Source organism: Miniopterus schreibersii (assembly GCF_964146895.1).
Source record: "Miniopterus schreibersii genome assembly, chromosome: 2".
Taxonomy (NCBI): domain Eukaryota; kingdom Metazoa; phylum Chordata; class Mammalia; order Chiroptera; family Miniopteridae; genus Miniopterus; species Miniopterus schreibersii.
The window spans coordinates 16,589,465-16,602,570 of record NC_138102.1 but is presented as its reverse complement, the minus strand read 5'-3'; the positions used below and the strand labels follow the sequence as shown (position 1 = coordinate 16,602,570).

The following is a 13,106-nucleotide window of genomic DNA, read 5'->3' as shown; positions in this document are numbered from 1 at the left end:
AAAGGGTTATTTTGGTTTGGGTATCAGCACTGACACTAGCTGCAGTGACCTTGAGCAAGTCACTTCACTTTTCCAGATATGACTTCCTCCCTCTGGAAGCCACTCAGATAATCTCTATAAATGTTCACTATATAAAAATCTGTGATTACAGAATGTCAATTACTCAGAAATAAACTTTGAATGCTCTCTCTCACACATACAAGTGATTACATTCATTGCTGTAAAGACTGCAACAAAATTAAGATGATGAGGGTTAACTTTATTTCTACTCAATCACTTCTCATGTGAATAATATATGAACCCAAGTTTTTATTCAGCTTGAGAACTAAATAACTTAATGGCAGAATCAAGAACTTTCTCTGGACAGTGAAACTGAAATTCCTTGGGAATATTTTAATATTCTTGTTTTACAAACCAAAAGAATAAATAGAAAATATGACCAAAAAATAAAAACAAAAATATTTACAGCTATCAGCTTTCTAGAATCTGAAAATAATCTTAGAATCTTTTCATGCTAATAGAATTATGTACATATTTTCTACTTAAGAGACTGCTCCTAAAGAACCAGACAGGTACTACTTTTCCAACCACTCCAATGGTTTGTTTAAATAGTGCCGCGCAGTCCAAACATGAATCACCCAAAGTTACCCAACTTGTGGGGAGCAGAGTTAGGATTCATGTCACTTTTAAGATGCAGGACAATGCTGGCAAGTCTTCAGGATTCAACAAGTAGAAGAGGAACTACTTAGGGCAGGAACAGGGCTGGCGGTCAAAATGTGAATAAAATGAAGGTAAGGAGAAGAAATTTTGAATTCAGAGTATATGTTTAGGAAAGTAAGAAAATAATTCAAATTCAGTTGTGGAACTAAATTCCTAAAATCCATTAGAACACAAGCTCTCTGAGGGCAAGGACTTTCACTGTTTTTCATTGCCATATAACCAATCTCGAACCGTGCCTGGTGCATGCAAGGTACTAAGTACATATTCATTAAATGAACAAAAAAAGGAAATGATAGAAGAGAATCACTAACATGTGAAAAAATAATAAAAATGAAAACATGAGCATAAAAGTAGACATGGCATAGTTTATGGTTTCATAGAAAATCCAATAGATTCAGTGGACAAGGGCTATATTCCTAATTCTTAGGGGCTTCTAGCTTAACTTTAGACAAGTCATAACTTTTCATGCCTCTGTTTCTCAATTTACAAATTATCTCTTCTTTCATGCTTTAAAATGATATTTTGAGCTGTTATTAAAAGGGAAAGGGAAGCAAGGAAGAACAAAGATGTATGACTTGGGGCATTAGTGATTTTCTGGAAATGCAGACATGCAGATTTGTACACACATGACGGAGTCTGCAGAGAAACTGGCATGAAGCCTACTAAGGAAAGAAAAGACAGGTGGTGATGCTTTTATATCTTAGAATGCAACGAAATATTGATACATAAAGCCAATATGGCCTAATTAGAAAAATAAGAAAGACTCAGGATAGAATCCAGAGGGTGGGAAGGTAGAGGAAGGAAAGAAAACTGACCTGGGGATCATAGAGGAGCAGGAGGAACGAAGTGGGATGTGCAGGAAAGAGTGAGCCACTTGGCCATTGGCTACATGGCAGGAAAGAGCTCAACCAAGAAAAGCCAAGGTGTCTTCAAAAGCAAGCTGGACATTGTATGGGTGGTCAGATAAAAAAAAAATTTATATGCGCAAAACAAGATGGTGAAAAGAAAATTCAATTTTAATGGTATGAACTCCACACCCTTGACTAGTGGTAACCACCAGAGCGAGTCTCCAGCTCTAACTCTCTAGAACAGGGGAAATGGGACAGGAGACAGGTCACTACTCTGTTCTCTACCCTTCGGATTTCACTAAACCTTTCAGAACTTGTGAATATCAGTGAAAGAATTTCACTAACTCTTTCAGAGTCTGGGTTGGCTCATCAGTAAATTTATAAAATGATTTGGTTCAAATCGGGGGTCTTTCAGTTTCTTCCAGTTTTTAATGTCTTAGGGTTTAAATAAGTATGGTAAAAGCAGAGAAAAGTTACTTGAGAACACTATTCTGAAATACCTACAAGAACAGTTGCAAGGATCAAATACCTACAAGAACAGTTGCAAGGATCAAATACCTACAAGAACAGTTGCAAGGATCTAGAAGAATCTACTGGGCTAAAAATGAATGCCATTTGAAACTGAAGGGAAGAAATCCTTTGGTAAATTAAATGAATCATGTTGAGCTTTGTAAATAGTAGTGATTCATATTGTCACTGTGGTAACAATGGTTTGCCATGCAACCCAGTACAAAGATTTAAGACAAAGCAAAACAAGTTTGGCCTAAGATGAAAATACTACTCCATTCTTGTACCCAAGAGTCCGTCATCAAGCAAGCTGTCCCATACAGAAATACATACATTTCAAGATGGCACCATAGTTTCCTGGCTGCAATTTAATGAATCAGCTCTTTTTATAATAATCTAAGTTTGCAATCTCCCAGAGTCAGGTCTTTCCACACAAATAGAGGGCAAGAAAAATTTAAAAGCCCAGGCAAAACAATCCTACAAATGAATGGTTCCAGTGTTATCTGACTTGCTGGAAAATAAAAACTTAACTATTATCATGGTGATACAATGTGTGGTAGTGAAAAAAATACTAATCACACAGAGAAACTTTAGAATTATACATATATTTTCCAGCCCTGTATTAGATTTCTTAAGATCTATATGTATGCATAGATTAATATGGTGAAAACATGAAATTAAATTACCTTATGAAAGAAATATCCATTTTAGAAAAGCTGGCACAGCCACTATAGCTATAGGCAATCTAAAGTACTCTAGTTTGCCTTTTATGATAATAAAGACTAAGAATGTTTTAATTTTAAAGGAATCAGGGAGGAAGGGAGTAATTCTAGTGTTATAGAATAAAACCCTAACACTAATAGGTAGATTGGTTTGGGAAAGAGCACAGCAGACGCAATTACCAGGATTGTCTCTCCTCCAGTGTCTCAGGCCCCAGGATAAAGAAGAATCAATTAGCCCTCAACAGACTATGACCTTGAAGGTTACAGCTCTGAGCAGAATATGCCGAATATGCTGAGACAGAGAGAAAAGGGAGAACAAACTCCTGAAACCAAGGAAGAACATGCTTCGGATCCGGTTATGTCATTTTAAAATAAACACAACGATGCTCGGTTCATGTCAAAAGCATGCACGCTGAAAGGAAAGCTCCAGATCTTCCTGTGACTAAGCAATACTTTCTTAGGTGAAAAGAAAAAAAGTGAGAGAGGTTAAAAAGTGACAAAATTCACTTCCAAACCTTTTTTTAAAAATTCCCATTTGTTGATGGTTACAAGCGTTTTAAACAAAAGCAACCACTTATGAGTGTCTGCAAACAAACAAAGATCCAAGGACCAACCTTTTAAAAAAAAAAAGACTCTCAATTTTTTGGATACTGTAATTTTGTTGTTTTTAGTCACTATTCCAAAAAATTAACACAGAGTTCCACACACAGAAAACCCTGCAGGCTGTACAATGTTAACCAACTGTCCATCCCTAACTTTTCAGGAGAAAACTACTTCCCAGACTGCGTTTCCAGCCCCATTTCCAATGCACTTCCGAAGGCTGCAGCTGTGCTCAGCCAGCACTGGCCACCGTGATACTTTTAGGCAGCAGTAAATCTCTTCCACTAAATGCAAGTGCCAGAAAATCAATGCCCTTCCTTTGAAAAAAAATTTAAAAAGAAGCTGTATGGGATGTTTAATCTATTAAAACACTTAGTAGAAGAACTTAGCTTAAAAAATAATTTCTCAAAAAGTCACCACATACTTCGTAATATGGTCTTAGATCAGGAAAATGTGCTGGATGTTTCTTTGTTTGCTTGTTTTCTTCAGATGACAAAATTATAGAATTTAGCTGACAAGTGTTTCCAAAGGGTCCTCTTTCTTTCTGTGGACCACTAAACCTATTCGGCCACATTTTCATTAAAGACAAGTTAAAAACGCTAAAGACAAAGGAGTAACCTTGTCCTCATGGTGCATTTTGCTTCTCCTTGCAGGATCTGTACTTGCTTTTTATAGCCTGTCATTTCATCTGGGTATTATTTCCCGGTCACTTTGCCAGGTGGGAAGAGGCGGCGAATGCAGTGATGTCTGTCAGCCCTTTAATGATGCTTCAGGGATTTGATAAAGATACAAAGCAGTGTCTGCAGAAAGGAGCTCCTCTCCTAATTACACCTGAAAAACAAGCCTCTTTTTTTTTTTTTTGAAACCTCTGCCACTGAAACTGGTGTGTATGAAACAATCTTGAATCGCAAGCAGAAGTCAAGTTTTGCTGTGTTTCTATAACACATGGCTCTATCTCATCCTGAGCATAACGTCTGGAAGACTATTCTTTTTCTTCATTACCATCTAGAGGGACACAGAAGGAGTATTTCATCACCGAATTCTTACCCTCCACTCACCTTTAACTCCAAAAGATTCTACATATGTTACTAGGAACCAAGTTCTCTGATCTTTTACATTTTCCCACTAAGGAAATAGTCATCGATAGAAAATAGTGATAGAAGATAGAACACAAAAGTAAATTAGAAATATTTTTTTAAAAGCTAAAGATATCTCTTCCTTTCTATACTGATGCTTAGAACATTCTGACCAGTCATGGTTCCAGCCTTGTCAACTTTCCATCACAGAGCATTGCGAGCACCCAGGCCAGACAGCAACATCCTGCTCTGCATTGTTTTAAAAGCATGGGCTCTCTTCACTCACAGGTTATTAGGCTGGGCTGCTGCAATGTGACAAGCAAATGACACATGCCCAAAAAAAACCCCACAGCGATGTACCTTTCCAGTGAATCTTGCACTTTTTAATGACTGCCAAGAAAGCTACTTAAACATTTGATTACAGAAGACAAGACTCATCCGGGAAAATCCTTTCATGCAGAATTGTACCGTGCCTTGAATGAAATCAGGCTGCCCCTAAGAAGTGCCCAGTAGCCAAAACTACAATCGGAGCAGGACGCCAATGGTCCGATGCTGGGGAGAGGTGAGCGCTGTAAACGCCTGAAGGCTTGATGCAGTACCGGGAAGAACCAATTGAAATACAGACGAGGGGAGAGGTGGTTAAGGGAACAGGGAGAAGAGATGGAGGGGGGCTGCTGGAGGCAGAGGGAAACGGAAAGGTGAACGGAGGTAACGGGAAAATGTTCTGGGGAAGAGACACAAAGTCATACTCACTGCTACACGGAAGTCACACGTACATTAAAAAGTAAATGATGACCTGATACTTTAACTGCAGCCAATGTTAGAAATCAACTGAATTTCACTTAAGTTCAAGCGCGACTGGCCGATGCTGAAGTTTTGGGTCCCCCACCCCAGATTCAGCAATGCGGCTAGAAAGAGTGGCTGTTAGGGCGCCGGCTCACGCGGCACTTTTGCAAGATCTTTCCCCTGTCTCTCCGCCGCCACCCGAGCATCCCAGTCACATGACGCGCTCCAGCGACACCGCACAATTAAGACGCGAGGAGAAAAGCGAACAGCTACACGCTCCGGGGAGCGCTCGGCCGGACCTCCAGCCCACCCCTGTCCTCTAATCGCCACCGGCTCTCTCTCTACTTACAAAGTTTAGGAGCAGTTTGGAGATTAGTTTCTGTTGTTTGTGGCTGAGTTGCTGACTTGGGTGTTCTCACCTCGGGGTGCCGAGTGGGCGAAGGGAAGGGCGGTGCAGTGGGCGGCAGGAACGAAAACGCAAACAGGCGGTTCTTCGGGGTTGGTGCCGCGGGGGGTTCAGGGGACACAAGGGCATTGTCAACGTGCAGTGTAACTTGAACCTCGGCTTCAGACCGAGCCCTCGAGACAGGTGAAGGGTACGCCTCCGACGACACCCACACGGCGGAGGCAGCCGTTGGCTCCAGAGAGATAACAGGGTCCTGGCCTAAGCCCCCAGGGTCAAGGTGAGTGGGAGAGTCATACTCAAATATCTTGTCCACAAACACCCACTTGAGGCCGGCGATGCAGAGGCAGAGGCTGACCAGGCAGGCCAGGATGGGGACAATGCAGATCTTCTCGGAGTTGAGACAGCCTCGCAGGCGCTCGGCTTCCAGGCAGACGCAGCAGGGACCTGCCAGGCCCACGAGCCCCGGGCTTCTCCCATCTTCAGTCTGGGTCTCTGGCATGTCTTCTGCTGCCGGAAGCCCATCAAGCGATGGGTCTGCGCTCAGCTGAGTGGAGGGGCTGGACGACCTCTCAGCAGCTCCCTCAGACATGTCTGGGGAATAGATCTCCATCGGCTCACCTCCAGAAGGCCTGGCCTCTCTCACGGTCCATTACCATGCAGAGCCCCCCCCAGCCAAATGAGACAGCATCTTACAGGGGGAAATCGATAAGTCGTCCAAGTCCAAGGCCATTATCCGAAGCAAGAGGAGTTCAGGAGGAAGGAAGAGAAGGGGGGGGGGGGGAGCCTCTAGCAACTACCAAATAAAAGTATATTGTAATTCTTGACCGCTGTTTGGGGGGCCACTTTTGCAGTTCTTTCAAATGCTTCTCCAAAGCATCCCGGCCGGCTGGTCCGGAGGACACCCAGCGGAAGGTGGCTGGATTAAGTAAACCAGTAGCCCAAACCGAAAGGCACGTTCCTCACCTCGAGCCCCTGAGGCTGGCGTCTGCTTGGGTGGGGAAGCCCGCTGTCGCGCAGCAGCGGCAGGAGCCGGAGCGGGAGCGGGACCGGCGGCGGCGGCAGCGGCGGCATCCTGCGGGCGCGCGCGGCGGGCTCCTACGGAGCAGCAGGTGCCCGCCCGCGGCGCGTCCCCGCCCGCAGCATCCTCGCGGAGGCCCGGCAGAGTGCGGCGGGAGGCGGCTCCCCGCCCGCCCCGCCCCCACCCGCCCCCGCCCCCGCCGCACCGCGCCCGCACCCGCACCCCCACCCCTCCGCTCCTCTTTGTGCTCCGGGAGCGCTCATTCACTTTCCGCCCGGCGGATCTCCCTTTCTGTAGTCTCTCGCTCCTTCTCTCCTCTCCTTTCTCAAACACGCCCCCCCCTTAATTTCTTCTTTTTATGTTTCTTCTCCCTCCTCTCCCAACCCCACCCTCTGTCCGCACTCCGAGCGGCTGCCTGGGCTGAGTAAAATCAGGATAGCCAGCGACGCAGGACCGCCAGTGACTTCCTATTTCATCCAATTAGAAGAAATAAAAGCCATCAAATCAAAGAGAAGCAGGCAGGCACCAGCCAGGCTCCGTGCCCGCGGCCCCCACCCCTTGTCTTTCTCCACTCTTTCCCTCTGCAAAAGCGGCTCCGTCTCCCAGCCCGGCCCGGTTTGCTTTCAGTCTCGCTGGCTCTTTCCCTCACCCACGCGCGGCGGGTCAGCGCGAAGCCCGCGCCGATCGATGGCAGCAGCTAACAAAGCTGGGATAGGGTGGGGACGTCGGTGGGCCCTTCTGGGGTGGCCCTGAGGCCGGGCAAGGTCTGATATCTGATTCCTCCCCCGGGGGCAAGCTTTGCCACAGCAGTTTCTCCTGCTGCTGCTGAGAGCTAGCATTCCTTCCCCAGCCCTCCAGTTAAGTTTTGTTCTCCAAGAGCACTGCTGTTACCGGGTTTTCCACCAACAGTTAGGACATTTTTCTAACCATGGACAGCTCTGCCTTCAGCCGGCTCCATGCAGACTCTGTAGGACTTTGCAAAGCCCAGTGCCAAGTGCTGAGCTTCACATATGCTGGAGGAGGGGGCTGCAGGGCAGGGGAGGGGGCTCATACAGCCTGTCTCGGGTCCCCTTTACGTTTCCATTTCCCTGTCCCACCCGCAGCAGCCCTAGACTAATGTCAAGCTAATAAGAAACACTGGTAAGTAACCGAGCTACCAGGTCACTTCGAAATTAGCCTTCACTGCGACTGCACACTGCGGAGGCTTGCATCCCCTGGGCGATGTAATACATACCACATGTCCCCCGCTCTGACTGCACTGGGAGAATTAAGGCGACTTTTCTGTAAGAGCATGCCTTTTGGGGTTGGGTTTCCGCAGCTTTACCTTACAGTTAGTTTCAGTGCTTTTTTTTTTTTTTTTCTTCCCTTTAAAACAGCAGTGATGAACAGAGACAGGCTCCCTGAACTTCCCCCTAGCTGCTGTCAGTGAGCACTGCGGGCCTCGGCCCTTTAACCCACCTTTACTGTGCCCGGACACCTGAATGGTTTCCAAGGAGCCATTCTGCTCACCCATGTCAACGGGAGTCTTAGACACTCTCTCTAAATCTACATTACATGAGTATCATACGAGTCCCAGAAGCAAGGGAATACAGGGCTCGAGTCCTGAGAAAATCTGCTTTAAGTGCAGTCTATTTTGTGTAGCACAGTCTTCACTGCTTTGGGTTACTTTTCAGCTTTAAGTGGGCATGGGATTTGCATATTATAATGTCTTTCCAAATGAAATTAGTCCATAATTACAAATAATTAAAAGAATATTAAAATCTTAAAATGTGTTTGCAGTACTATAGCTAACAATCACAACAAAAGCCTGAACTGATTTAAATAATCGTGATTATGACTGTGATAAGCTTATGAGCGAAATGAGTTATCTTAACGTTCGCCTCCACATAACATGCACTTATATCCCAGGAAATGGTACTTTAAAATAATTCCTATGCCTAATTTCTAGCTTTAACTCTTTGATTTTAAAGTAGTGAGAGTTTTTCTTCAAGATTCCAGTCGTGGTCATGAAATTTCATATCACAGAAAATCTATATTGAAGCATTTACAGTATTCAAACTGAGAGGTATTAAGATTTTAATGACCAATATTCACGTAAATATTAAAAAACAATATAAGCAAGTAAGTGCTTATGCTACATTAGGGTAATTTATAATTCCTTTAGAGATCACCCAGTTTAAATATGTGGCACTTAACTCCTCAATTCTGCCCTCAACCAATATTACACTTGAGTACAATATATTGGCATTCTATCCACAGCCAAGGTCACATAAATTTCAAAGACTAAAATGGGATTCAGGTAGCCCAAGTCAGGCAGGGAAGAGAGATACCAAGAACAAGTAACCTGTAGTTAAGAAAAGTGGTCCTTAACTTGCACCAATAACAACTACTCACCTCTCCTTAATCATTAAGAGCAAACATATTCAGAAGACAAAGACATTACTAGGCACTAGCTGTCACAGCAAAGACACCCAACACTTACCAAGGAAAACAACATATTATACAAAGGCTAGGACAAATCAGAGATAGATCTGTGGGCTGGGACAGCTGTTCTTTCTCCTGGACTACACAACTCAGACTGTGGCATGTGTGTCTGTCTTCCCTGGAGATGGACCAGAGCCTTGTAGCACCTTCAAGCTAAGATCAGCCTGCAGAGAGTCAGCATCCTATAAAGTTGTTTCCCACCAAATTAGAAGGTGAATGGAATTGAGGAGAGGAAGTAGGGCAGCAGGAAAAAAATCAAAGGAATCTTCCATGAGTTCCATCCTTGAGACTAGAAGCCAGAAGTTGCCTTTAACTCTTTATCGGATCCTCTTTGGCAATAATGAAGTGAGGAAGGGTAGTGTGTATGGGATTAGGGATCAGAATTTCCTTCAGATAAGTCATGCCTGTTTGCAGGAAGAATTGCAAAGACATATCACTTTAACTCTTTACACCTCACCCCGTTAAAGCCCAGGAACACCCATATTTCAATGTCCCCTTAAAAAATGAGCTAGTCAAATTTTACTGCCTTTTTAAAACCACATTACCACCTCCTTCATAACAAAAGCAACATTGATTGAGCTCCACCTTTGCAGAGCCAAGAACACTGCTAGGTTCTTAACATGCATTGCTTTTATCTTCATAAATCCTGTACAGGACATATTATCTTGAAAATAAGAAACAGACTCGGGCAGCTTAGGTACCTTAGCCATGGACACAGAGCTATTAAGCTATAGGGCCAAAATCTGAGCAAAGGCCTGACTCATGCTATTTCTGCTGAAAAATACTGCTGCTCCATTTTTTTAATCCTTACTGGAGGATATTATTTCCATTGCTTTTCAGAGAGAATGAAAGGAAGAGAGAGAGAAACATCGATGTGAGAGAGACACATTGATTGGTTGCCTCCCGCACTGGCCCCAACCAGACCAAGGATTGAGCCTGCAACCGAGGTACTTGCTCTTGGCCAGAATTGAACCTGGGACCCTTTGGTCCGAGGGCCGACACTCTGTAACCTCTGAGCGAAACTGTCCAGGGCTGCTTCTCCTTTTTAATCAAAGGGCCCACCTGATTATGTATTGCTGACCTATCACTTCAACGACAGAATAAGCGAGCCAGAAAGTGAAACACTGAAATAGTCATCACTTTAATGTAATTAGTAAAAAAAACCTTAAAGGCGCCTAGTTTCCAAAATAAGAGCCTTCTAAAATTTTGCCTACTGATTTTCAGACATTATAAGGATTAAGCACAGGCTATTTAAATATTATCTATTTATAGTTTAAATGGAATGAACTCTTCCGAAATCCCAGTTTGAGGATTTTCTTCGGAAAGCTATTTCAGTTGTGCGCTGCTATAAAACAAACTGCCCTGAAATAGCTAAAAATAACAACCATTGTATATTATCTCACTAGTCTGCAGGTTTACTGGGTTCAGCTGAGTGGTTCTTCTGCTCAATTTGATGGCAGCTAGGGCTGCAACAGCTGGAGACGCAATTGGGCTGAAACACTGAAGATGGCTCACACACAGCTGGCAGCTGATGCCAGGGGCCAGCTGGGAGCCCAGCTGGGACTGGCGGGTGGCGCACCAACCTGTGGCCTCTCTAAGTGGCTTGGGCTTCTCAGAGCCTGGCAGCTGGGTTCTGAGAGGACGCATCCCTACAGAGAGGAATGCAAGCTGCCAGGCCTCCTGCAATCTGGATCTGGAGGCTGCACAGGTTATTGCCACTGCATCCTACTGGTTAAGCAGTCGCAGTGCCACCTGAGATTCAAGACAGGACAAATAAATCTTGATGGACAGAGGGCCAAAGAATTTGCAGCCACAATTAATCCACCACAGAAGGTAAGGAAGTACATATTAATATGTCAATCTGGGTCAAGAGGAGACATAGTAATATAGAAAGGGATTTGACTTTTCAAAACATACTTTTTTGATCCACTTTCATAATATTCCAGCATCTTTCCAAACCAGCTTCACTGAAGAAAATATTCTACTATATCATCAGATAAAATATACTCAAATTTCTCTGCTACCTCAGTTCAAACTAGGCTCTTTGGTTCTGCATTTATTTTATGTATTCTATCATGAGAAGTACTTAGCATAGCTCCAGCAGATGACAGAGGATGATAAATGCCATTCTGCTTTGGACCGTATTACCCAAACTTATTTTCCCTTTTACATTTTCCACCCCTGTATTTTGGCTCTTTCACTCTGAAAATGTTTATCCCTGAAGTTTATCCTTGCTCCTAAATTTTATGGCTGAAAAAGTAAAATTTACTTTGTGGTATCTAATACCACAACGACAGCAGTAATTTAATTTTGGGATCATAATCTTTGCAGATGACTATGTATAAACTTACAGTGATTTACTTGCTAATGAGTTATGAAATTGTGATTTCACAGGAAACCTTCAGGGCCTAAAGGTAACCTTAAAAACTTGCTACTTCCTCCAAGAGTGAGCACAAAGTACTCAAATGGATGTGCTAGCCTCTTCCCACCCACCTGAAAATTAACCTCCAGCTCAAGTCTCAGCTCCTCCATGGAGCCCTCCTTGCTTCCAAGTCACAGACCCAGCATTTCCAAACCACACCATTACTGGGACATACCTTCAATGCTGGTTATTATTTAACTATGTCTTGTACATAGGACTGAAGAATGCAATTCTTCGAAGGTCAGGTCTATCAATATCTTATTGTCCCAAACCTAGACCTGTGCTCTCTCTTCTATATATATATATTTATTTATTTATTTTTTATTTTTTATTTTTTTCTCATTGAGATTGAATTATACAGATGATGCCACTTCTAATAAATGGGCACACTTTTTTTTCATAACATGCATCTATTCAAAATACCTTCTATAATCTCCTCCATTTTGTCAGGTATTTTAACGTCTACTAGTTCAGATACATCCTTACAAAGTTTTCTCATTTCTCCCAAATATGTCTTTCACGAATTTATCTTGTTTTAGTGAAACTCTGTTACCAGAACTATGCTTAACTCTTAACCACCACAGCTCCTTTCAATGGATGAAAAATTGGGACTGAGCCAAAATGTCACTGTTTTTCCTGTAATTCTTTTCTCGTGAGCCAAACAGAAGAGTTCTCTGAGGGCAAACCAAGTCCACTTGGTCTTTGAAGTTCTTCAACATTATTCAAAATGCTAAATGGGTGAGTGAGATTCATTTCACCTTAGTGGGCAGGTGTTTCTGCCCCACTTTGAGGGTTAGTCGAGACTCTGATTATACTTTATTCTCACCCACGGAAAATTTACTCAGAGAAGTCAATGTGACTTAATCTGAAGAATCATTTTGTGAGATGCTGTATTAAATGTTTGCTGTGGAGTGCGTTTATGTTCTCATTTTGTACCAAGATGATCAATTTACTCTGGCACAGTTTGTTCCTTATGAGTTCAGTTCTCTTGTAGCTTAGGATACAGTAAATGACCTCAAAGATGAGAACGTGAGAATTTTATATAGGAAGATATTTTTATGAAATGTGATAGTTATAAAGAGTCTTCTTTACTTTGAGAAAACCTATTACTTTTGCATTCCCCGTAAGTAAAATCATCAGTTATAAGCAGCCAGAGTTTATTTTATTTCTAATTTTACGAGTCACCTTCCTTTAAAATTACACTAGACATGTTTTGGAATTAGATGGAGATGGTGGTTGCACAACATGGTGAAAAAGGCCAATAAATCGTTCACATTACAATGGTTAATTTTATAAGTGAATTCCAACTCAATAAAAAAAAATTACAATGGACACGCATCATAGTTTCAGCTTCTTCAACATTTAATTTTAAAAGGAAAACATGTCCTATATGACTAGTTTTACGAGTGGACTGCCCTAAAATAATGAGACTTTTTTATGTGTAGGCTGCCCTTTCCTCTACAAAATCTCAGTAGGTCACGTGGCATTAAATCTCTGGCAATCATTAACTATAAACT

The 13,106-nt window shown here is 43.0% G+C and overlaps 1 protein-coding gene across 9 annotated transcripts in view; it reads right to left on the bottom strand.

The window, feature by feature from the left end:
• Window positions 1-13,106, bottom strand: part of NRG1 (neuregulin 1) — an 882,008-nt gene that overhangs the window by 99,177 nt on the left and 769,725 nt on the right. For 4 of the 9 annotated variants that reach the window (XM_081129569.1, XM_081129570.1, XM_081129576.1 and 1 more), the window contains exon 1: window positions 5,609-6,820. The exons of the other annotated variants lie outside the window; for them this stretch is intronic. In XM_081129569.1, coding sequence (XP_080985695.1) covers window positions 5,609-6,275 — 667 coding nt within the window. In that variant the 5' untranslated portion in view covers window positions 6,276-6,820. Of the gene's footprint in view, window positions 1-5,608; window positions 6,821-13,106 lie in introns of those variants that run through there. 9 annotated transcript variants of the gene reach the window in all.